At 45.5% G+C, this 25,398-nt stretch overlaps 1 protein-coding gene across 1 annotated transcript in view; it reads right to left on the bottom strand.

The window, feature by feature from the left end:
• Window positions 1–11,153: 11,153 nt before the first annotated feature.
• The window catches only part of Secisbp2l (SECIS binding protein 2 like), a 41,014-nt gene continuing 26,769 nt past the window's right edge, over window positions 11,154–25,398 (bottom strand). Inside the window, exons 13-18 of the mRNA XM_051144539.1 lie at window positions 24,082–24,214; window positions 21,862–22,024; window positions 18,784–19,004; window positions 17,110–17,264; window positions 15,995–16,214; window positions 11,154–12,049 (exon numbers count right to left, since the gene is read on the bottom strand). Coding sequence (XP_051000496.1) covers window positions 11,397–12,049; window positions 15,995–16,214; window positions 17,110–17,264; window positions 18,784–19,004; window positions 21,862–22,024; window positions 24,082–24,214 — 1,545 coding nt within the window. The 3' untranslated portion in view covers window positions 11,154–11,396. The remainder of the gene's footprint in view (window positions 12,050–15,994; window positions 16,215–17,109; window positions 17,265–18,783; window positions 19,005–21,861; window positions 22,025–24,081; window positions 24,215–25,398) is intronic.

The following is a 25,398-nucleotide window of genomic DNA, read 5'->3' on the forward strand; positions in this document are numbered from 1 at the left end:
CATCAAGTCAGAGCAAGCTGAAGAGAAAGCCCCACGTGGGACCTTCCATCCACAAGCCTCTGCCTTGAATTCGAGTGCCGACCAGGTGTTGGAGCAGCTCGCAGGCTAGACCTCTGCGTTTTCCAAAGCCACCTACATTCTCAGGTCCTTCAGCATCAGGAAACATTGGAAAGATCTCAGGCTGATGCATGGTGTGTGGGTCATGGCCAAAGAACTCCTGAGCCAGGTCTAAAAGCATACAGGCATGAGTTAGGAGAAATAAATCCCAGATGCTGGGAAGCTTGGTTTCCATCCAGGAGTGCAGGGATCTGGGTGTCAAATGTGACCTGGCCAGGCCTCGTCTATGCTGTGTAGGCAGTTTGCAGCATTATAGACAGAAAGCTCAGGCTGGGTGGCTCTGACTGAGGCCAGACACACAGTCAGCAGTGAGGTGGCCCTGGCTCATTTGGCAGAAGTCTTACGGACTCATCCTAGCAAATAAGCTCTAACCAAAGGCCAATAAAATGCTTTCAGTGAAATGTTGGAAGATATGGGTGAAAATGAAAGTCACACTCACAGCATCCGGCATAGCTGTGCAGGTCAATAACCCCAGCTAAGTGGAGAGGCTGTAGCAGAAAGATTGTGAGTTCAAGTCCTGTCTGGCCCTATATAGAATTCACGGCCAACCTTCACAACGTTGCAGGAGCCTGTTGCTGAATGAAAAGTAAGACAGCTGGCAAGCCTGATGACCTGAGTTCAAACTCTGGGCCCCACATGGTGAAAGAAGAAACTGAGTCCTGAATTTTTTTTTTCCTCTGGGCTCCATGTGCATTCACACACATACAAGAAAAATAAATACACAGCAAGTGACTGGGGCTAGAGACATGGCCCAAAATGACAAGAGCTGGACCTGGATTCCTGTCACCCACGTGGCAGCTCACAGCAATCTACAACTCCAGTTCCGGGGAGGTTGGTTTGGTGTTTTACCACAAAAGGGCTCAAAGTCTTGAAGACTATTTCTGGATTCGAGAGAAATCATTTCTCAAATGCTGTCACTCTATTACCCTGTTACCCAGTTTGGTCTCTTAACTTGGTGGGCTTGCTTCACAATGATTCTCCTGATGGACTATGTGAACTTTGTGTTTCTTTCATTTCTGTTTGAAACCTACCATATGGGTAGTTTGTTGTCTCTTTTAGGATTTGTGTTTGTTTTCACTCTTTGAGGCAGGGGTCTTGCCGTATAGCTGGCTGTTCATAGCATAGGAAGAACGCAGGACCCCTTAGTACTGCCTCTGAACTAAACCAGAGAACTTTTTATTTTATTTTATTTTTTTATTTTTTGAGATAGGGTTTCTCCGTGTAGCCCTGACTGTCCTGGATTTACTTTGTAGACCAGGCTGGCCTCGAACTCACAGAGATCCACCTTCCTCTGCCTCTGTTGGGATTAAAGGCCTGTGCCACCACACCTGGCCAAGCCAGAGCTCTTTAAGGATAGGTTTTCCTTCTACAAGGCTCAGTTGGCCCCTCCCTTCCTGAGGCTGAGGCTGAGGCTGGAGGAGACTCAGAAGAGGTAACAGAGAGGCGGGGCACACAGCTTGTGGAGATAGTGCAGGGCCCAGAGAAGAAAGGCAGACGTGGTGCCCTGATCTCTGCTGGCCTGCTGAAAGTGCAAATGGTGACTCAGCCCCTAGAAGAGGCGGCTTCCACCAGTGCACTGTCATAAAGCTTGCTGTTATAATCCCATGAGCTCTTTTGGCCTCTTGAGCTGACTTCATTTTTAAGCCCTCTTTTCATTTAACATAGAAGTACCTTATTTAATTAAATTAATCTGCAGTCTAGTTTAGGCACAGTCTTTGCTGACATTTTAGTCTCTTGCAAAGCACATCTACATATCCTCCCTCATACATAACCATTGTTTTTTTTTCTTTTACCACCACCCCCACCCCCACTACCAATAATAATAATAACAATGATAACAATTAAAAAATAACATCGCACACAATTTTTTAAACCTATTTTGTTTGTCAAAATCCCCATATTTATCAGCACTTGCAGATAGGTTATTTTCACGGCTATCTAGTGCCATTGTGCAAATGTACCATAATTTACCACTGCGACAGTCGTCAGTTGTGTAGAAGGCACGTCCTTTGGCCAGATATGATCAAACGATGGAAATCCATGGCTCCTTATCACTGAGTTTCACATGGAAGTTGACTGCAGTATCCAAAATGCTAGTCACGCCTTTAACCCCAGCACTCGGGAGGCAGAGGCAGGCGGATTGCTGTGATGTTTGAGGCCAGCCTGGTCTACAAAGTGAGTCCAGGACAGCCGGGACTATACAGAGAAACTCTGTCTCGAAAAACAAAAACAAAAAACCTTTTATGAGTGTCCACTCTCCCTGGCTTCCATTTTTTCAACCATATTTGATTTGTTGTTGTTGCTGCTGCTGTTACAATAAGATTTGGATGAGTTCCCCCTTTCTTAATAACCTCACATAAGCCCCTGTGTCTTGGGAAGACTTTCTCCAGGTATGAGAGCCTCTTCCCAGTGCAGCGCTGCGCCCCCTGGGGGCGGTGGCGGGAACTGCTGCCTGGGCTGCCATTGGCCACGGTCTTGGTTCTGGCAGAAGCTGGGGCTGGCCGGGGAGGCGCGGCTCCGAGCTTTTGCACGAATTGGGATGGCGGGCCAGGCTACCAGGCGCGTAGCACTGAAGCTGCAGGAGCCGAGAGAAGAAAGAGCCAGTGTGCGCTGGGCCAGTCCAAAGGCTTCTCCAGGCACAGCGACTGGAGGGGAGGGGCGCGGGCAGGGAGGCCACAGTCCCCCGCCAGGACAAAGGGGCCTCAGTGCTGGTGAGCAGGCAGCTCCCGGGGCCTGGTGGTAGCATAAAGGGAAGCTGTGTCTCCCCAGCACTCAAGATCACCTTTGTCTTCTGAGCCCAAGTCAAAGAAAGGTTACAGAAGGAGCCTGCAGGCGCTCCTCCCTCTGCAGGGGTCTGGTCCAGAGGAAGAGCCAAGTTCTTTCCCAAGATGCTCGGAATTGAGATGAAAATAGAAATGTGCTTGCCTGGTTGCTGCTGCGACAGTGGTCAGTTGTGTAGAAGCCACGTCCTTTGGCCAGGGCTCCTTATGAGGGAAGGCCAGATCAGATCAAGGATGGGAATCCATGGTCCGGAAGGGGCCCAAGCACACGAGACACACACGCAGCAGTAAGAATTCACCATCGTTGGAAAGTGAGGGAGATCTGGAAATGGGCCCGTTTCTTCTCAGCAGACTCTTAACTAACCAGCCATTCACTTGTGGCTCTGCCTCTTCCTACAAAGCAGCAGCTCTGTGCTGGCCTGATGACTGTACGCCTTTGGCCAGTAGGGGGAGGTCAACGGGACAAGGGAAAAGGCCACCAATCCTTACATTTGGTTCTTGCATGGTCTCCTAGCGCTGGCACAAGATTAGGTGTCTTGGACCAGACCTCTGTTGACAGTTAAGGCCAACACAGGCAAAGTGCTCTTGGCTGAATCCTACATCACCCCAGTAGCTTGCGATGAGCAACGTGAGACCACACACACACACACACACACACACACACACACACACACACACACACCCGCCCAACACACACCCACCCATCCAAATGTGCAACAGGGCATCTTTCCACAGTCACTCACTCATCCCCTCTTCAGTCTTGAGATTTGAGGAGCAAGGCCACTGTCTGAAAATGGCAGAGCCCAGCTTCCAGATGTTTCTACACCTGTATACCAACTTCCCTGACACTGAGTAACATGGGCAATTGTAAAGAGACATAAGAGGATAAGTGACTCACTGCCTTATAATGATAATCTCTATTAGTCACTAAAAAGCTGATGAGAAACTGAATTAACAGAGGGCATGTAATGGTCATGGGGCAATGGTTTGTGCTGAGGGTAATGAAGGGGCAGGCTTAAGCCGTTGCGACCATTCCTCGTTTATGGCCCTTCATGAAGATGTGCTTTACATAGTTGGAAGGTTTGCACTGACCTGCTGAGCACATCTGTTGGTAATATGCACTCATTTCAGTTCCTAGTGTCTTTATTTCAGTAAACTTGCCAATGTTTCAAATGTGTTCATTGCCCTTACATTTGTACTAGTGATCTGGGCTCAGGACACTGGACGGTGCTGTGTTGTGTAGTGAACTGGGCTCAGGACACTGGACGGTGCTGTGTTGTGTAGTGATCTGGGCTCAGGACACTGGATGGTGCTGTGTTGTGTAGTGATCTGGGCTCAGGACACTGGACGGTGCTGTGTTGTGTAGTGAACTGGGCTCAGGACACTGGATGGTGCTGTGTTGTGTAGTGATCTGGGCTCAGGACACTGGACGGTGCTGTGTTGTGTAGTGATCTGGGCTCAGGACACTGGACGGTGCTGTGTTGTGTAGTGATCTGGGCTCAGGACACTGGACGGTGCTGTGTTGTGTAGTGATCTGGGCTCAGGACACTGGATGGTGCTGTGTTGTGTAGTGATCTGGGCTCAGGACACTGGACGGTGCTGTGTTGTGTAGTGATCTGGGCTCAGGACACTGGACGGTGCTGTGTTGTGTAGTGATCTGGGCTCAGGACACTGGACGGTGCTGTGTTGTGTAGTGATCTGGGCTCAGGACACTGGATGGTGCTGTGTTGTGTAGTGATCTGGGCTCAGGACACTGGACGGTGCTGTGTTATGTAGTGATCTGGGCTCAGGACACTGGATGGTGCTGTGTTATGTAGTGAACTGGGCTCAGGACACTGGACGGTGCTGTGTTGTGTAGTGATCTGGGCTCAGGACACTGGACGGTGCTGTGTTGTGTAGTGATCTGGGCTCAGGACACTGGATGGTGCTGTGTTGTGTAGTGATCTGGGCTCAGGACACTGGATGGTGCTGTGTTATGTAGTGATCTGGGCTCAGGACATTGGATGGTGCTGTGTTGTGTAGTGATCTGGGCTCAGGACACTGGATGGTGCTGTGTTGTGTAGTGATCTGGGCTCAGGACATTGGATGGTGCTGTGTTGTGTAGTGATCTGGGCTCAGGACACTGGACGGTGCTGTGTTGTGTAGTGATCTGGGCTCAGGACACTGGACGGTGCTGTGTTGTGTAGTGATCTGGGCTCAGGACACTGGATGGTGCTGTGTTATGTAGTGATCTGGGCTCAGGACATTGGACGGTGCTGTGTTGTGTAGTGATCTGGGCTCAGGACACTGGATGGTGCTGTGTTATGTAGTGATCTGGGCTCAGGACATTGGATGGTGCTGTGTTGTGTAGTGATCTGGGCTCAGGACACTGGACGGTGCTGTGTTGTGTAGTGATCTGGGCTCAGGACACTGGACGGTGCTGTGTTGTGTAGTGATCTGGGCTCAGGACACTGGACGGTGCTGTGTTGTGTAGTGATCTGGGCTCAGGACACTGGACGGTGCTGTGTTATGTAGTGATCTGGGCTCAGGACACTGGATGGTGCTGTGTTATGTAGTGATCTGGGCTCAGGACACTGGACGGTGCTGTGTTGTGTAGTGATCTGGGCTCAGGACACTGGACGGTGCTGTGTTGTGTAGTGATCTGGGCTCAGGACACTGGATGGTGCTGTGTTGTGTAGTGATCTGGGCTCAGGACACTGGATGGTGCTGTGTTGTGTAGTGATCTGGGCTCAGGACACTGGATGGTGCTGTGTTGTGTAGTGATCTGGGCTCAGGACACTGGACGGTGCTGTGTTGTGTAACTGTTTTGAGGTGCCCGTGACCGATGCCTATGTAAGACAGAGAACCGCGCATCAGTAAACACTGCCCGTGTCCTCGGACCTCCCTATTTCCCATGATAGAACAACATTGAAATTAAGAGCCATACAATGCTTTGTAAGTGCTGAACTGAAAGGAGGAAGTGCGCATCTCCCACTTCCAACCAGAGGCTAGAAATGATGAAGCTTGGAAAAGAAGATCTGTGTAAGACCAAGCCAGGCTGCAAGCTGGGCTCCTGGACCAGCTGGCCAAGCAGAGAACCCAAAGGGAAGGCTCATGAGGGAACGTGGAAATACCGATCCAGGGCACATGTGTGGCAGGGAAGCTATAACGACTGCTGCCATGGGAACAGAATGGCGTACTCAGAATCAGCTGAAAATTGAGCAGCAGAAGGGTTCACTCTAAGTTGTCATGTTTTACACTAAGATCAGGCGAGCAGGCTGTGGCTTAGTGCTGGGCTTGCCTGGCAGTCAGCAGCGTATGGGCTTCATCGTGGACTCCACAAAAACAAAAGCATGGCATTCAAGAGAAACCTTTTGTAAAAGGAAGAGCCGAACCAAAGGATGCAGCGATTTCACTGCTATATGTACACAACTGCCATAGGCACCCCAACACCAGAACCAACACTTGCCATAGGCACCCCAACACCAGAACCAACACTTGCCATAGGCACCCCAACACCAGAACCAACACTTGCCATAGGCACCCCAACACCAGAACCAACACTTGCCATAGGCACCCCAACATCAGCGCCAACACTTGCCATAGGCACCCCAACACCAGAACCAACACTTGCCATAGGCACCCCAACACCAGAACCAACACTTGCCATAGGCACCCCAACACCAGAGCCAACACTTGCCATAGGCACCCCAACACCAGAGCCAACACTTGCCATAGGCACCCCAACATCAGAACCAACACTTGCCATAGGCACCCCAACACCAGAACCAACACTTGCCATAGGCACCCCAACACCAGAACCAACACTTGCCATAGGCACCCCAACATCAGCGCCAACACTTGCCATAGGCACCCCAACATCAGAACCAACACTTGCCATAGGCACCCCAACACCAGAACCAACACTTGCCATAGGCACCCCAACACCAGAACCAACACTTGCCATAGGCACCCCAACACCAGAACCAACACTTGCCATAGGCACCCCAACACCAGAACCAACACTTGCCATAGGCACCCCAACACCAGAACCAACACTTGCCATAGGCACCCCAACATCAGCGCCAACACTTGCCATAGGCACCCCAACACCAGAACCAACACTTGCCATAGGCACCCCACCATCAGAACCAACACTTGCCATAGGCACCCCAACACCAGAGCCAACACTGTGATGTTTCCTACCCCCAACATCGAGGACTCATTTTTCCAGTTACAGCTCACTGGAAGGGGTTTTTGGTAGTAAAATATTCTGAAATGATGTCACTGCATTGTTCAAACACAATTCTATCACACGCCCAATAAATTACAGCACAGTGTAAACGTTAACTTCCAAATGCATAGAGAAACCAAGTGTGTCACATGACTTGCTTTGTGGTGGTATTTGCTTTCTTGAGTGGTCTGGAACTGAGCTCATGAGATCTTGGTTTAGAAACTTTCAGGACATTAACTACTCAACAGATGGTCTAAATGCCCTCTTAAAATGAACCACCCCCTGTGGACGCGGTGTCTAAGTTATAGCATGCCAGACTCAGAAATAAGCGCATGGCGCAAGACCTATTGTTGAGCACACTTCCTGTCCCTTCTCATCAGGGAAGTAGTGCTTCACGGCAGCTGCCGACTCTTCAGGAGCTATGCAGTCTTCTGGTTAATTTGAACAAAAGACTGAGGGACAAGTTCCTCAACATTTTCATGGGACAGTGATCAGCAGGTGTGGCTGCACCCACTGCTCACAGTCCACACTGCCCTGGAAGCACAGAGCACACCTGGGAACTCAGCTGGGTTTGAACTCCGGGTCAGCCACTTGCTGGCTGTGGATCTGGGATAGCTTCTTAATTTCTCCATCACTGCATCATTGAGAAAGATCAGTACAGCCACAGTGACAACATGGCAGGGCTTCTGTGAGCCCGAGGGTCAACAATGGGAAAGGCGGGATCTACAGGGGCCTAACACCAGGACAGTTTACACAGAAGACAGGTGGGTGCCACACATCAACCACACCGACCACTCCTGGATTGCTACTAGCTCCTGTGTGAGAGTCTTGGCAACGCCAGGTGAAGGTAAGAACCACAGCAGGCAAACCCTTTAACATCCACCTGCACAGGGGAGGTGAGGGAGCTGGGCTGACATCAGAACGCATTTCAATAACCATTTAGTACAGAAGACCCACTAGTGCTTATACTGTGCAAAAGGGCTGTTATTAACCTCTGAATATGAGATAACTTTTATCCTTCACACAGAAAAAGAACACAGCAGTCCTCCCTTGGTATAATCCACTAATTTTGCTAGTTTTTATTAGAGCATTACAATTAAGACATTAAATTATAAATTCAGGTGGCATATTTAGAAATTAAATTACAAAACAATACAAATACTTTTAAGGTGTGATGTGCCAACAAAGTTTAAAAGTTATCATTAACCAGGGATCAGTTTTAGATTCTGCAGAATCTATGATGGGTTCAAAGGGACAAGGGAGATGGAAAAAGATTTGCAATAACATATTCCACAGGAAAATTTTTAAATAAAAAGATAAGCTTTCAACGAATTAAATTAATGTTCTAATCTGTTGGCACAATGTACAGAAAATACTTACATGATAATTTCTTAAGCAAACAGCAGCTTTACAAACAGTAATACTTTATACATATATTAAAGTAACAATGTGTTACGATTTAGCAGTTTTGTGTTAAGAGTCAAAAATGAATGCAAAGATCGCTCTTTATTTGCACACTGTAATTCCCACATCCCACTTTCCCCAGGTTATTAAAAAAATCACAAGTATGTTATTTGGATATTAATTTGTCAATATTTAAATTACTTGAATTCCTTTTGACTAATTCTTTTCCAAACACTGGAAGCATATAAAATACCGTCTCTTCAAAAATGATTCCAGTCAAAGCCTGTAAAAACTTTTCACTGTATAACACATGTTATTTTTCCATTTTAGTCAAAAGAAATTATATTACATCATTTACAAAGATTAAGATCAAAAAAGTAAGCTATTATGAACACCTGCCTTTGAGGAGTAATCTTCACAACGAACACGCCTACAAAGCGAGAGCCTAACCAGGGTGTGTAATTTATACTGTAATTCATGTACTGGTAGAAACCTAACACTAATTATTGCCAGTTAAACTACATCTACACGCTAAAAAAAAAAAAAAAAAAAAATCAGTTTTTATTTCTTGTGCCGATAAACTCTTATTCTTACCATTCGACTTATTTCTAAGACTCCAAAGAGTGAATCATATCAACTTCCAAAAAATAAAACTTTCCTATTTCTCATAACTCCTCTAAAGCCTGGAATTCAATATGCACAAATAGCCCCCAAAGTTACCCAAAGGAAACAAATTATTAAGACACCATGGGAGCGCACTTAAGGATGTGCTCAGTGTGGCAGCACTTCCTCCACAGGTAAGCAGCTCCCTGTATAAAGCCTGTGGTCCCTTGGTTTGCAGCAGGGAAGCCACTGCCTGTGAGAGGGCTCTCACTCAACTTCTGACAACTAAAATTAAGTCACCGGTGTTCTCAAGATTCCCTCGACTTCTCTTTTGGTACAAGTGTCAAAATTCTAAAATGATGATTCGTGTCCAGAAGAGAATAGAATACAAGAAACCTTCGAAACCTCAAGATCAAGGGCTATTTGAACCCCTGACATCAAGCAGGAAGCAGCATCATGAAAAGTAGAAAAAGTTCTCAAATCTACTTTCAAGACTGCCAGTTGTTCAAAACCTCTATCATTTCTTTAAACGAGTTAAGGCTTCAAAATACACAGACAGTAAGAATCCGCCCAGGTAAGCCTATGCTTGCTGTGTCAGCTTCACTCCTTACGTCTCACTGAAGTTGCAGATAATTAGTGCCTAAAATCTACACTGAACAAGTTTAGATTGGACGGTCCACTACTGTCGCCTTTAGGACACTAATGAAGTAGACAGACTGACTTTTTATAGAGCGATGTGCCTAAACTTTTACAATTCACAAATACTTTAACAGTAGCCAAGAATCTCATCTCTCCAGCATTAAATGCCAGCATTATAAAACCCGGAACTATCACAGTAGGTCACAATTATTTCAAGACTTCCTCTAGCTTGTCTCTTCTGCCTCTGGGAGGCAAAGCCCTGGCCCTCATGAGCAGGGGGAGGAGAGAGGGCCCTTGCTGCTGCTTCTGGGAGCTTGTAGCTAGAAAGCTCATGTGTCCATCTGTGTACTGGGAGCTGGAGGAAGGGGAAGATGGAAGATGTATGATTTGCCCATCTTACTGAAACTCGTTGAAGACACCAGGCGGTGGCTGGACAGAAACAAAACAGCTCATTAAGTTACGATTACGATTCTCCCAAGCAAACATACACACTCCTACAGAAAAGTAGAGATAAATAATTATGAATAAAATTAATTTCTGCATATATTTGCATATGATAAATCATCTGAAGGATCGACACAATCAGAATAACCTTCCCTTTTCTTCCACAGGTTCTTCAGCCTCCCTGAACATGTCACAGACTGCAAAATCCCTTTTCCTGACTTCCTGTAACTGTGGTTCTTTTATAAGGAAGGTGCAGAAATGTACATTTTTAAAAAGATGAAATGACTTACAATGTGGACGTGTTTGAATATGCAAACAGATCCACACCTCAAACCAAGAGGGTTCTAAAATAAAGGCAAGCAGCAGAGCACAGCCGGACAGCCTTGCTTCTGGGTGTCCACAGGGAGGCGCTGTGTGATACACACTGCTCTCCTGTCAGAGCTTGCCTAACTTTACATACTATGTACAAGAGCGTTCCTGAGCTAAGAGGCAAGTGTTAGACAGGAGCTGGCAAGCCCTACCATGGTGACTGTTTGCTCTTACCCATCTATCCCTTTCCACAAACGAGACCAGCATGGTTGCCACTCCAGTGCTCGCCAGACTCCTGCAGGCTGTTTTAGCCCATCCTGACTTTCATGGGTTACAATGACCAGTGACTTCTGAAATAGACATTGTGGACCATGTAAAATCTGCATCCATTTCTTAATGCCCAGCGCTGGGCAGCCGTGCTGCCCTCGGCCTTTTAGTCCCTGCTGCTGCCTCCAGCTCTTTCCACAAGCAGCTTCCGTGACTCCGATGGATAACCTTGAAGGAGATGGGTCTGCAAGCAAACACTGGTCCTTAGAACCCTGATCTTTAGTTTGTAAAATAACCTTAAATAGCCATTAGTTGTTTTTTTGTTTTTGTTTTTTGTTTTTCTTTCGAATTTGGTCTTCTTTAGTTTTTTTTTGTTTTGTTTTGTTTTTTTAATTACAAAGTAAGGTTAAACAAGTCTGAATTTTCTACACAATTCTTAGAAATAGACTTGGACACTAGTTAACAGCGACCCTAGAGATCATAACAAAATAGGTAAGAGTTACAAAAAGTGTAGGGAATTAAAAACACACTGAGTAACTGGACAATGGAAGATGCTGAGATGGGGCATCAGGTATATGGCTGCAGCTGGACCCAGCTGGAGACAGCTGGCACTTCCTGAGCTATGTACTTTGGGGAGCAGAACTGGCATCAGCGTGTTCTTTGCTCACAGAACTGCTGGGTCTGGGCTGCTGGTCAGGAGTCCAGGTCTCGCCGTCCACCCCCGACTCCAGCCCCTCAGGCGCTTCCGCTGCTTCTTCTCCACTTTGCTCCGCACTGTCTTCCTCGGAGCCAGGAAGGGCTGTGCCGAGCTGCAGGGTCTCCATAGTCCTCTGGGTCTCAGAGACCCAGGACTCGATTCTGCTATTGAGCTGTGCTTCTTCTGAGGTGGGTTCATGAGCATAATCTTCCTCCTCCTCCTCTTCATCATCCTCTTCTTCAAGCATGCCGGGTACAAGAGTGCTGGTGGTGCTGGTGATTGAGGAATTCAAAACATCTCGGCAGCTGCCATCCAGGGAGCCCGTCTCTGTGCTCTGCTGGGAGGCCCACTCCAGGTCATCTGGCTTCAGCCCGTCCTTGTCAACTGTGGGTGTCCCCTGGCTTGGGGCTGAGGGACAGCTCCCTGCAGCTGGTGGAGGCTGCTTGCCGACCAGGGTCGTGTCGAGGGTGAGTTTACTGGGCTTCTCAGAAGGGCCATGCTTACAGGGAGCCGCCTTCTCACTTCCTGACGTCTCCAAGCCATCTGAATTCTCCACCATGCTTCTCCAGTTAGTCTCTACAAGCAGGAAACACGTTTGTGAGAACCAGAAACACTATTTTAGAGTCCTGGAACTTATTTAAAACACCAAAATAAGAGGCAGAAACAGAAATAGAAACTGAGCAAGCAACTGGATCAGCAACTGAGTAAGAAAATTAAACATTTACTTTGCTCTATAATGAGTTTAAATATAATAGGGAGAGTAATGTCCAAAACATTCGCTGTGTATTCAAATGAAGAACTGAAAGATAAGATGCACCGCTGTGTCAGCGAGTGGGAGACCATATGCCAACAGAGCTACTGGCGCTCATGAACAAACCCACGTATGAAAACCAACGCACTGGCTCTTGTGCTTATGTTCCCACAGCTACAGTGACTTCAAGGGCCCCCAATTCTCAGACAGTAACTCAAGATGTCCAGCACAAACAGCTGATGTCAAGGGTCTGGAAAAACACATCACCAAGGCTTTGGGTCACATGTTTCATCCGACCAAACTAATCATGAATTTCTAGCATCTGGGAAAATCTGATTTACATTGCATGTAACTTGGCTTGCACAGGAAGTGTTACATAACAGTGTTCACAAAAATCATCTTTAAAGACTAGGACTCCATGATAAATGTGCCTCTCAACTTCTCTGGGTTTATTATTAAAATAAAAAGATCCAATTATTTTAAAATAATCTGCATTTTATAGGAGTAATATTATTATCATTTCGTAGTGAGAAGAGAAAGCTACACATACATAGCATTCTTAACTTGATTACTACCCACAGACTATACGTGTTGATGCCGATGGCATTGAGCATATCAGTCAGGACACAGTTTATACAGGAAGGGAAAACAAACAAGAAGCCTTTCCTCTTTCCTTGAGCAGAGGAGAGGTGACTCCCACTCTAACTGCTACCTCATGGACACAGTCTACGTTTCTATCGACACAATCACTCAACGGTAGGCGGTAGGCCTCATCTGATCTTTCTTGCTTATTCTACGCCTCTAGCCATGGAACAAATTCCCTTGTGTGACTTCTAGCTCAAACCCTACACCTGGCCACTGCTGTCTTAACTCAGGTCTTGATCTTTCTGTCCTAAATGTTCTTTTCTATGCTTCTAGTTTATTTTGCAAGCTAGTTTTCTCTCTGCCTAACTGGGTGTTGGTGACCTTAAGATTAAACTCCTTAGACAGCACCCCTAACCCCCATGATCTGAGTCTTGTCTGTCTTTCTGCCTCTGACCATGCAAGCTCCCCGAGTATCCCTAAATCCTGACTGTCCACGCAGCCACAATATAAACTGTACCTTAGCATATGCCGCTCTGTGCAAGCTGTAAACACAGATGCCTACGTGTCCCTGACGAGCACTCCTAGGAGCACTTCTTCCTGATCTTCCTAATGTCCACTGACCTGAACCCACAGCCTTTTACATAACTGCTGCTCTCCCCTCACCCCTCCTCACTCCAGCACATCTGTGCTCCTGTAATAACATTTAAAGACATTGAAGGCTGGCAAGATGGCTCGGCAGGTAAGGCATTTTCAACGCAAGCCTGGTAACCTGGGTTCAGTCCCGGGAAGGCATGGAGAAGTGACTCCACAAAGCTGTCCTCCGAGCACCACAGAACATGCTGTGGCACAGGCGTGCCACATCCTATCATGCACACATACATATAATAATACAATTTTAAAATAAGTTATTATCACATATCTATTCAATTATTGAAAATAAAGCCTTAAGGCCCACCAACACTCCCTCCATCAGCTTTTCCTTTTCCTGAAGAGAGGCTCACCATCTAATGCTTCTTAGGTAGGTGTTAAAAGCTAAGGCTTCTTCCATCTTTGAATGTGCTGCTCAGACTCTGAGATCTCTTTGAGCTATTTTACCATTTATCCAAACCCAGAACGCTACAGACTTATCCTGTAGTGTGCTTTAAAAACTGCATTTTACACACACACACTTGATCTGTCACATACGTAGCCCGTTGTCTTCGTGCTCAACTAGTGTCCTGGCGCAAACATAGCTACCTCTTTTTTTTTTTTTTTTTTTCATAGCTACCTCTTGCAGCAATACCCACGAACAACAACTTCTTAAAGGCGGACAATTCAGCTCTACTGAAAACATCCCCACACACAGAGACAAGGAGACCTGCAAAGAGTTCCTTACAGTGGAAATTCAGGTGACAACAACCCACTTGATAAGCTCACAGATAAGATTTAAATGAGATAAAATGAAAAAGGTGCCAAGACAAGGGGTGACTCTATGTGATGGGTGATCCTGATTCTCAACTTGACACAGGAACCGCAGAGCTGCGATTAGGATAATTTAAGTGGGAAGACTCAACCCTATTTATGCGTGCCATTCTTCCTAGGCTGGGGTCCTGGACCAAACAAGGAGGAACCCAGCTGACCACCAGCATTCGTGATCTGTTTCCTGACTGGGTGCAAAGTGACCAGCCACCCAGTGCTCCTGCTGTCTCCCCACTGTGGCAGATAGTCATCCCCGTGACCTGTAAGCAAGGTAATTCTTGCTATTTTATTACAGCAATGAGAAAAGTCACTAACACGCTAAAGGACAGGAGAAATACCACCTAGTTCAAAAGTGAGTGAGAGCTCAATCCCTCACAGACTGGGGCAGGGAAAGGGCAGTGCGGGCTATGCCAGCGATGCCGTGCACTAACACAAGCCTGCTACAGTCTAGAATGACCTTCACCTGACATATGAACCCACAGCTGATATCAGCTGCTGGTTTTGTAAGACCAGACTGAGTAGTGCGACAAAGTGGCTTAATGAACTTAGCTTTAATTATCAAGTACAGGTGACTAGAATAAAACTTCCTCTATTTATCCCATGGAGGTCACAAATATTCTGCTCTTAAGATCCTCTTCAACTTTTTCGTAAGCTTGTTAGAACTATGTGATGGTTTGAATAAGAATGATTCCCATAGGCTCAAATATCTGAATGCTAAGTCACCAGAGTAACAGTATTTGGAAAGGATTAGGAGGCGTGGCCTTACTGGAGGAAAGGTGTCACTACAGATGGGCTTTGGAGTTTTATTCTTTTCCTTCCTTTCTTTCTTTCTCTCTCTCTTTCTTTCTTTCTTTCTTTCTTTCTTTCTCTCTTTCTTGGTTTTTCGAGACAGGGTTTCTCTGTGTAGCCTTGGCTGTCCTGGACTCACTTTGTAGACCAGGCTGGCCCGAGTGCTGGGATTAAAGGCGTGCGCCACCATGCCCGGCCCACTTTGAAGTTTTAAAAGCCCACAGTAGGTGCAGTCTGTCTGTCTGGCTATCGCTCCAGCAGCTGAGTGCATGTCACCAAGCTCCTCACCGTGATAATAGACTAACCCGCTGAAACTGTAAGCAAGGCCCCAATTAAATGCTTTCTTTGTAAGAGTTGCCTTGGTCATGGTGTCTCTTCACAGTGATGGAACAAGTGACTAAAACAAAATGTGATTAAACTCCAGGGTCTTAAGGGATGGTTCTCAGTTCCAAATTTTATTTACTTATTTATTTATTTATTTATTCATTCATTTATTCATTTATTGAGACAGGCTCTATGTAGCCCTTGTTGTTCTGGAGCTTTCTATGTAGACCAGGCTGACCCTGGAGCTCACAGAGGTCCACCTGTCTGTCTCCCAAGTGCTGGGATTAAAGGTGCACACTGCCATGCCCAGCCAAATATTCTATTTTTAATAATAATGTTTAAAGTAATTTTTAAGCCAAAGTAAGTCCTGGGCTCCCTTCCTAGCATCATATAAACTACATGTGGTAGCACACAGCAGCAATCTCAGCACTTGGAGGATAAAGACAGAAAGATCTTAACGCCAAGGTCAACCTTATCCATATGGTGAGTTAAAAACTAGACTTTGAAGAAAAAAAAAAAGTATTAAAACCAACAGGAAATAGGTTGGAAGTTTACTTACAAAATGGTTTTAACCATTCGAATTATTTCATTTAAAATGGTATGGGACGACTTACCATATTCCTTTTCATTTACTTCAGAAATAGGTTCGGAAATAACACTGCAGAAAGAAATGGCGCTCGCAGCGGAGGGGTTGCGTGAGTGGCCCATGTGGTGAGGCCCTGTCTTCACACTCCTCAGGGCTTCCTCCGCCTGCTCCTGCTCCGTCGCTGCAACCATGTCTTTATACGCCTTCCTGGCTTCCTCCGTGAGCTCCACTAATCTATCAAACAGGCTCTGAAAGACAGACTCCTCTATGACTACTCAATTTTTAAAAAATTATTAAACTTCTTATATTTTTAGTCCAGATGAAATGTGGACAGTGTGTAAACCAAAGAACCTCACAAAATCACTTAACACACATGTGCCTTCCAAGCACTGAGATTAAAGGTGTGTACTACTACGCCTGGCACTCCTGGTAAATGTTTTAATGTCTTGGTGCCACACTGCTGCTTAAAGGACTAAGAACAATGGAAGATTGTTCTTGGTAAATGCTGCAACTAGCTCTCAAACACACACTCATGATTTGTTTTTATAGAGAAAGAAGAATGGGTAAAAGCAGCCCCTTCAAGCACCATTAATAATACAAACTTTATTTGTAGTCTGTAACAAAGCATACATTTAAATAAAACCAGTAAAAAGAAAACTGATTCTTTTGAGACTAACATGGGCATTATAAGCAGGGCAGACAGAAACAGTTAGAAAAAAGGACGTAAGAGAAGGGATGAAAATATTGAAGAGAGAAGCACTGGTCCACTCCTTTGAGTCACTAACTCACTCCTAGCACGTGTTAACAGAAAGGAGTAAAGCAGTATGCCTCCTAAGTTATTCTCGTGTGTGTGTGTGTGTGTCTGTCTGTCTGTCTGTCTGTCTGTCTGTGTGTCTGTGTGTCTGTGTGTGTACCTGCAAATGCACTACAGTCAATGGCAGACTCTGTTCCTCAGGGGCCAGTTAACGTGGATATTAGGCAGCTCTCTCATTGTCTGCAGAGACTCAGTTGTCTCTGGCTCCTCAGTGCTGTGAGTTCAGGTATGAATACCTGGTCTGTCTGGCTTGAGGTGGGTCCAAGGATCAGATTGAGAGTCCTTTACTGACTCAGCCACATCCCCTGCCCTGTCTCCTAAGTTCTTACCTCAGCACCAAAATAGTTGAAGATTCCTACAACGCTAACAGGAACCAGCTTGTTCACACAGCGTCCCAGAGCTTTCCTTCCGAGGGCAAATACAAAAGGAATCTCCTGTTCCCGGGCCATGGCTATGACATTGTAGAGGGCCTCATCCAGGCCACCTAAGGAAATCAACACATGGAGAGGCCTCCACTCAGTCACCTCCATGCCGGAGCTAACTTAGCTAAAGGAAAGACTACTGAAACAAAAGAAGCCCTTACTCACACTGCAATACACACAGAGAGACACACACACCCCACTTGCATATTTGTCTCTCTCCACAATTAAACCCCAAATTCCTTCAAACCCAGTACTTTAGTTTCTCTGTAGGGATTAGCATAGCAGGAATCAAGTTTCAGTGTAACAAATATTTATTATGAAGAAATTAGTTGAAACTGTTAACAATAACTAATTTTTTTCACAGCCTCTAAGCTCCAGTAACAACTGGCCATATTTAGGGAGACAGCTAAACATGTGGCTTACAGGTGGTTTCTCTGTGCATGTGTCTATAAAGCTGCCTAGATCTGTCTGCTCCCCCGAGGCTGCACATCATGTGATGGACTCGCATGCTAGCTTGCCCAAGGGCTTCTCTGTGTGCTGGCTAGGCTTATGTCAACTGGACAGAAGCTAGAGTCATTTGGCAAAAGGAAACCTCAATTAAGAAAATGCCTCCAAGCTGGGCATGGTGGTAGACGCCTATAATCCCAGCACTCAGGGAGGCAGAGGCAGGAAGATCTCTATGAATTTGAGGCCAGCCTGCTCTATAAAGTGAGTTCAGGACAGCCAAGGCTATACAGAGAAATCCTGTCTCGAAAAACAAAAACAAACAAACAAACAAAAAAAAAGAAAGAAAGAAAGAAAAAAAGAATGAACGAAAGAAAGAAAGAAAGAAAGAAACCGCTTCTCTGTCCCCAAACTGGCTTATGGGTAAGCCTATGGTGCACTTTATTAGTGACTGATGTGGGAGGGTCCAGCTCACTGTGGTGAGGATACCCCTGGGCTGGTGGTCCTGGGTTCTATACGAAAACATGCTGAACACGCCATGGGAGCAAACCATTAGGCAGCACTTCTCCATGGCCTCTCATCACTTCCTGCCTCCAGCCAACTGCCTTGAGTTCCTGTCCTAACTCCACTGGATGATGAACTATAAGATATAAGGTGAAATCAGTCCTTCCCTCCCCAAGCTGTTTTGGCCATGGTGTTTTATCACAGCAATAAAAACCCTAAGATATCATGCAACTGCTGGTTTCAGGGACATAGATCTCGACCCTAAGCAGAACTGAGATCTTAACATTTTTCTGATTCTTTTTCTCAAGAGGTAAAAGTCATTAAAGAAAGGTTATGTAAAGGTTTCAGAGCACAATATACAGATGCAAAATAATGCACCCTGACTAGTTCCAGTCTGACCGCATAAGGAGACACCTGGTGGGCCCAACGGAGATGCTTAACCACAGCTCACACATAAGGATTCCCCTTAGAATCCAGTCTTCACCACCCCTCCTTCATTGTAGGTGTTGGGGGTTTCCACTTCTCATGCTCAGTACTTGTTTCATAACTCTACTGTAGACGCAGATACGGCTGCTGGCTACAGGTCTGTTTAAACTCCCTACAACAGTAAACACTGCAAAGCAGCATACACACCCTTTGACTGGATCTTCTCACAGTTTGGAGAAATGATGACGCACTTGATCTTGCTCAGCTTCATGTGCTTGGTGACCTCCCGCAGGCCCATGACGAGCCGCCGTCTGGCCTTAGCTCTCACAGGGTCCTTTTGGTAGATGCGTTCCTGGAAACTGACGAGCTCTTGCAGAAGGAGGGTCACACACTCATCGATTTCTTTAGAAAGAACCTGGTTACAATATCTGTAAAAGAAGCAAAGAGCTAGGTAATTCCATCTTAACTTACTGTCTTGAAATTATAGACTTACATTAGGAAAATATCTTTGAGGGCGAATATATCCAACAAGGCATTTTTATAAAAAGTGATCAATTTCTAAACACATCAATCAGAAAGACAGAAACCCTGATTATCTTTGCTTGTGAATTTCAATGAAGTAGCTCTTAGTTCATGACAAGCTGCCTCAGGAAGTACCACTAAACTCCTAATTTTTTTAATTTCTAAAGATATAGTTTTTATGCCACTATAATAAATACTAGAGGGGGCTGGAGAGATGGCTCAGTGGTTAAGAGCACTGCCTGCTCTTCCAAAGGACCCGGGTTCGATTCCCAGCACCCACATGGCAGCTCACAACTGTCTGTAACTCTAAGTTCTGACAGCCTCACACCAATGCACATTAAAAATTAAAATATTTAAAATAAATAAATAAATAAATAAATAAATAAATAAATAAATACTAGAGGTGCTTCTAGTAAGAAAGAAATGCAACTCTTCTGAATTTTCAATAACAAGTCATCCTCTGAATGGGCAGAGAGGTGTCCTGACACTGCTGATGTAAACTGGCACAGCCACTGCGAAGACCCAAACTCCACAGGGCTCGGCTATGTAACTCCTGGGTACAAACCTGAAAGACTGTAAGTTAATAGACCAAAAAGATCAACGTGTGCCCATGTTTATTACTAGACTATTCACAATAGCTAAGAAATGGAACCAGCTGAGATGGTCTCCGACATGAATGGCTAAGTGAAAGTGATTTTTAAAAAATTTAATATATACTGGAATTTTATTCAGCTGCTGAGAAAAATAAAATCAAGACATTTGCAAGGCAACAGATGGGCCTAGCAACCATTATGTTAAGTGAAGTCACGCAGACTTAGACAAATACTGCATGCTTTCTCTCATGCAGAATTAGATTTAAGTTGTGTATGTATGCATGCACATACATGAGTAAATCATGCAAGTAGAAAAGGATCATGAGACAGCAGAAGAGATCTTAAGAGACAGAAGAGGGGAATGGAAAGTGTTGAAATATTTGGCTTGGTTTTTTTAAGACAGGGTCTCACTATGTAGCCCTGGCCTCCTGTACAGCCAGTGAAGGCAATGGATGGAAGTGGCATGGGTAGAGGACTACGTGGGACAAGAAGTAAAAGCAGCAACAGGTGGCTGTGGGGACAGGAGAGGCAGCTGGAGAAGGGCATGAGCACGAAGCATAATGACACGTATGTATGACATGACATAGCAAAACTCACTCCTTTATATGCTAAATTAAAGAGAGAAAAATCAAGGCTGTGGGCAGTGCTTCTTGCTGCACAGCCCTCGACTCTTACAGTGCAGCTAATAAACCTGCTTTCTTCTACTACAAAAAAAGTTCCAAAACATGCCAAGAAAACTAAGAACACTCAGTCCTCTGAGTCTGGATGAGTCTCAGCCATGTAAACATTTTCAACCACAAAAGTTAAGTTTGGTTAGATGCTCTGAAAGCCTACGGCTATAGGTGAGGAGCTCAGGAGCTAAGCTGGAATCCTGCAGTAAAAGTCACAGGCTTTTACACTCAGCAGAGCAACTGAGTGAGACCTCAGAACAAAGTGTGCCCTCACTGCGCACTTAACTCCAGGGCAAGGAAGTCATGCAAGTTTACCTGTGGACCATCCGCTCTGCTAAGTCCACCTCACTCCACCAGAGACAGCAGTCTACATCACACAGTGGAAAACATGGGCCTGAAAACATGCCCAGGCAATCTCATGGTTTATGTGAAAATGTTTAAGCAAGTATGACACAATTTCAGAAGATAGAAATGGGTGGGTTGAGGAAAGACTAAATGTCACGAACACTCAAAATTAAAGAATTCAACATCAAACTACAGTTTTCTTCCTTCCTGTTTCAAGCTGTTCGTTTCATACATATGTAATTTCTTTTCCATGTGTTTCAGTTGCTCCACATCTGCTGCCTGACATATAATTAGCTGCTCAGAGCCTGGAGAAAGGCTCCTGCTTAAACGCTAGAGCTGGGGAGGGAGCAGAACAGAGCAGTGGCTGCTGGACCCACACTGGAGCTCACTCCAGGTCTCCCCACACTGGAGCTCACTCCAGGACTCCCCACACTGGATGGAGCTCACTCCAGGACTCCCCCACACTGGATGGAACTCACTCCAGGACTCCCCACACTGGAGCTCACTCTGGGATTCCTTCATAAGTCATTTTTAAAGGTAAACACTAAAATAAATCATAGCTGCTTTGTGATTCTCTAATTATCCTAACTCCTTAGCCTAGACATATTTGCTTGAAAGCAAGTGCTTGGAGTTAACGGTGTGGACCAGTGGTCAAGCACTTGACTAGGAAGCAGGCGGCCCTGAAGTCAATCTCTAGCACTACAAAGGAGAACAAAATGGCATGGCTTTATGTGACAGCTTCAGGGTCTCAGACAAAGAGCTCTCCTACATGTTATTTATTGATTAGCAGGCTTTTAAAAATACCTATATTATATGCATAAAAATAAATTTTGAAGGTGCAAAATCCACAGAGTATTACCTTCTATATACACATATTTGCAACATATATACACAGGATGTAAAAGGTCAGACTCCTGGGATAGAAGCTCCATTTGTGGTAAGAAAACATCCCATTCCATGGATGCTGACCGCAGGAACTGCTATAAATAGACCCAAATCAGCTGTTAAGCAAGAGGAAGAAGAGCAGCACAACCTCCATGGTCCACCTTGCTGGGCTTTCTAGGTTAACAAGAGTAAATTCAGAATACAACCAAGAACCTTCAACTGTTTGGCCTCAGTACTAAGAGGAAAAACAAACGAACAAACAAACTTACTCTCGAAATCGTTTGCTGTGGATTTTGGTTATAGTTGATGATGCCATTGGACTGCCTATGCCAGAACTAGCAGGTGAGCCTTGTGACACAGGTGTCATACAGTATGGAGAGTTCTGACTCGCTGGAGAAAGTGAAGCATCACTGGGCATGCTCAGTCCAGTATCTGTGGAGATGCAAGGTGAAAGGGAAGAATCTGGAAATCTCAAATGCTAAGATGCTCCAGAGGGACGTGGACAATTTAGCTGGCAAACTTTTCTCAGGTCATACCCTAATTCCTTGAAAGCTAGTAAATTTGGCATTTTCCTATCACAAACTATTAGTTCTTACAAACTAAAGTAATGAAGCATTCCTACTACTATCTATTAGAGCACACCCAAGAAAACGCAAGCATTGCTTATAAGTTTCCACAGAGGAGATATGGAAGCAAAATTACCTAAGACACGTATGCCCATGGATATGTACTTCTCTGCATAGCATTATTACACATCTCTACTTAGCCATCTATTTCTTAAATCTTTCCTTCTAGCTTCACCTGGTACTAGCAATGACAATCCTAGGTCACCCATTCTCTCTTGACTCTCCTTATCCCACACCTGCTCACCCTCCCCAACTCTCCAGGACCCACACCTGCTCACCCTCCCCAACTCTCCAGGACCCACACCTGCTCACCATCCCCAACTCTTCAGGTCCCACACCTGCTCACCATCCCCAACTCTCTAGGACCCACACCTGCTCACCATCCCCAACTCTCCAGGTCCCACACCTGCTCACCATCCCCAACTCTCCAGGACCCACACCTGCTCACCATCCCCAACTCTCCAGGACCCACACCTGCTCACCATCCCCAACTCTCCAGGACCCACAGCTGCTCACCATCCCCAACTCTCCAGGTCTTACACCTGCTCACCATCCCCAACTCTCTAGGACCCACACGTGCTCAACCTCCCCAACTCTCCAGGACCTACACGTGCTCAACCTCCCCAACTCTCCAGGACCCACACCTGCTCACCATCCACAACTCTCCAGGTCCTACACCTGCTCACCATCCCCAACTATCAACCACTGCTCACCCACCTGACTCTCTTTGACCCTACCTACTGATCTGGCCTTTGTGTCTGTGCTCAGGAAGCCACACTTTTAGATGCAGACTATTTTTTTTTTTTTTTTAAGATTTATTTATTTACTAAGTATACAGTGCACCTGTACACCAGAAGAGGTCACCAGATCTCATTATAGATGGTTCTGAGCCACCATGTGGTTGCTGGGAATTGAACTCAGGACCTTTGGAAGAGTAGGCAGTGCTCTTAACGTCTGAGCCATCTCTCCAGCCCTAGATGCAGACTACTAACTCTACTGCGTCTTCCTAAATTATTGCTTGCCTTCAACAAGTGAGCTCAGTAAGTTTGCATATTCAGTCTAATCATTAGCAAAGTTACACATTTATCCTGTGTGCTGGATTATCAGCCCATCACATCAGCCTTCAATCATTTTGTTTTCCATCCTCTTTTACTATTTATGAACACATTTGCTAGCTACTCAATCAACATCAGAGGGGTAAGTGGATGGATGGGCACACAGAAATTTAAGGAGAATCACGCTGAGAATAAAAGGAAACCCCAGCTAAGCATGTCCTAGATAGCTAATACTTGGGAATAAACTAATTTACCTAAAAGTACTGAAAGAAAGACTCCTGCTTGGTAACTGTGCAAATCAGAGTTCCCTTGCTGATAAAATAGCCGTGTGGCTACTGCTGTACCAGATGAACCCTACCTGCTGGAATCAACATGCTGGGAATGAAGTGAATCTTTGCTCTGCTCTGCAATTCTCTATTCCCTGTGCCTTATGTATTAATTCTCCCAAGGCAAGAAAGAAAATCAATAAAAAATTATTTGAAAAAGTCCTATTAAAAAAACAAAACAATAGAGTTCCCCATGTAAGAAATGTTGAGCAAGAGCTCTTATGACCATCCCAGGAGTCCAGGCACTGGGAAAAACCTCATGTTTGAGATGTCACTACAAGGGATGGATCTGAGCCCCCAAATTGTCAGAGTCCTGCTCTGTAACACCTGCCCACCCTCTCAGCCATCTGCCTTCAAAAGAAACCACATAAGCCAATGTACATCAACTACAGTGTGAAACTCCCATTTGAGGCACAGCTAGTGAGGCTTTCCTCTCAGTGGCAACACCACACACAGCCATGACAGAGGGAGAACATCCTCACCTTCCTGGGAGACAGACTCCTGAGGTAAGTCACTGGCAAGGTCCAAATGCATCTCTGTTGAATCCTCAGCTCCCAAAACACTGTGTTCCACAGTCAGGCGTCCCTTTTTCTCCTCTCTTTCTTTCAAAATAACCTGAAAGCCATTACACCAGTCTTTAATTATGACTCACTCTTCAAATAGGCTCAACAAACTATTAGAGTGTTACGTTAAACACGGGCACAGCCGTGAGGAATTGGCTACACAGAAGCTGATCTGCAAAAAGGTGACTATATTATTCTTAAAACTGTAAGTTGGAAGAAATGCTGATCAGAGAATACACAGAGAGTCTGCTAAGAGAGACTCACTTTGTCTGCCTCCATCTTCAAATAAAGGGAAACAGGAAGCTGAGAGCACACAGGCAAATACTACACATCTTTAAATCCTAGGTGGCCAAGTAGGATTTCAAAAACAGTGACTAACTTTAAGTTTGAAAACTGACTCATTCAGTGCATGCGATTTACACTCTCCAGTTCTCAGTTATTCGGGCAGGGATTACCTCATCCTGACCCTCTAATCCTAAACCAAAGCAGACACATCGACAATTTAGAGGTAAGGAATATGAAGATGAAAAGGCAGGCCTGAAGGTGCTCTATGCCACACAGAGCAAACACCAAGGTGACCAAGGTCCAGGGCTAGGTAGCTGGGCTGTCACAGATGTGACACTGAAAAGAGAGAAGAAACAGGTGGGACCGTAAAGGAACAGAGAAGAAGATTGGCCAGATGAGGGGGAGAAAAGAAAAGTAAGGCATGGCTGTGAGGTGGCCCAGTGGAAAAAACATAAGCATAATAGTTGGAGCGTGTGTCTTCAGAACACATGACATGCCAAGTGGGTGTGGCAGCCTACCCATGAACTTGAGGCCCAGAGGACTGAGATGTAATTCCTGAAGCAAGCTGGCTAGCTAAGGCAACCATATTGGTGAGCTCTGGGTTCAACTGAGAGACCCTTCCTCAAAGAATGGGGTCAAGAGCAACTGAAAAAACTCTGGACATGAACCTTAGGTTTCTATATGCACCACCCCCACACAAGCATGGCCACACATGCATGGCCACACAAGCATGCCCTCACAGATACACATAAGAAAAAAGATGCCAAGGAAGGAAAGACATGGGCTTCTGATTCATAAGGAGGGTCTAATGCTTTTGTCTATGAACTGTTCAGCTAGTTGTTTTTCAAACGTTATAGAAAAACCCACTTTGCAGGGCCTTCTTACATACAAGACTGCCACACAATGCTGGTTTTGAATTAACCAGTCACATGTAGCCATGAGTATAAATAT

Source organism: Acomys russatus, chromosome 4 (genome assembly GCF_903995435.1).
Source record: "Acomys russatus chromosome 4, mAcoRus1.1, whole genome shotgun sequence".
Lineage (NCBI taxonomy): Eukaryota > Metazoa > Chordata > Mammalia > Rodentia > Muridae > Acomys > Acomys russatus.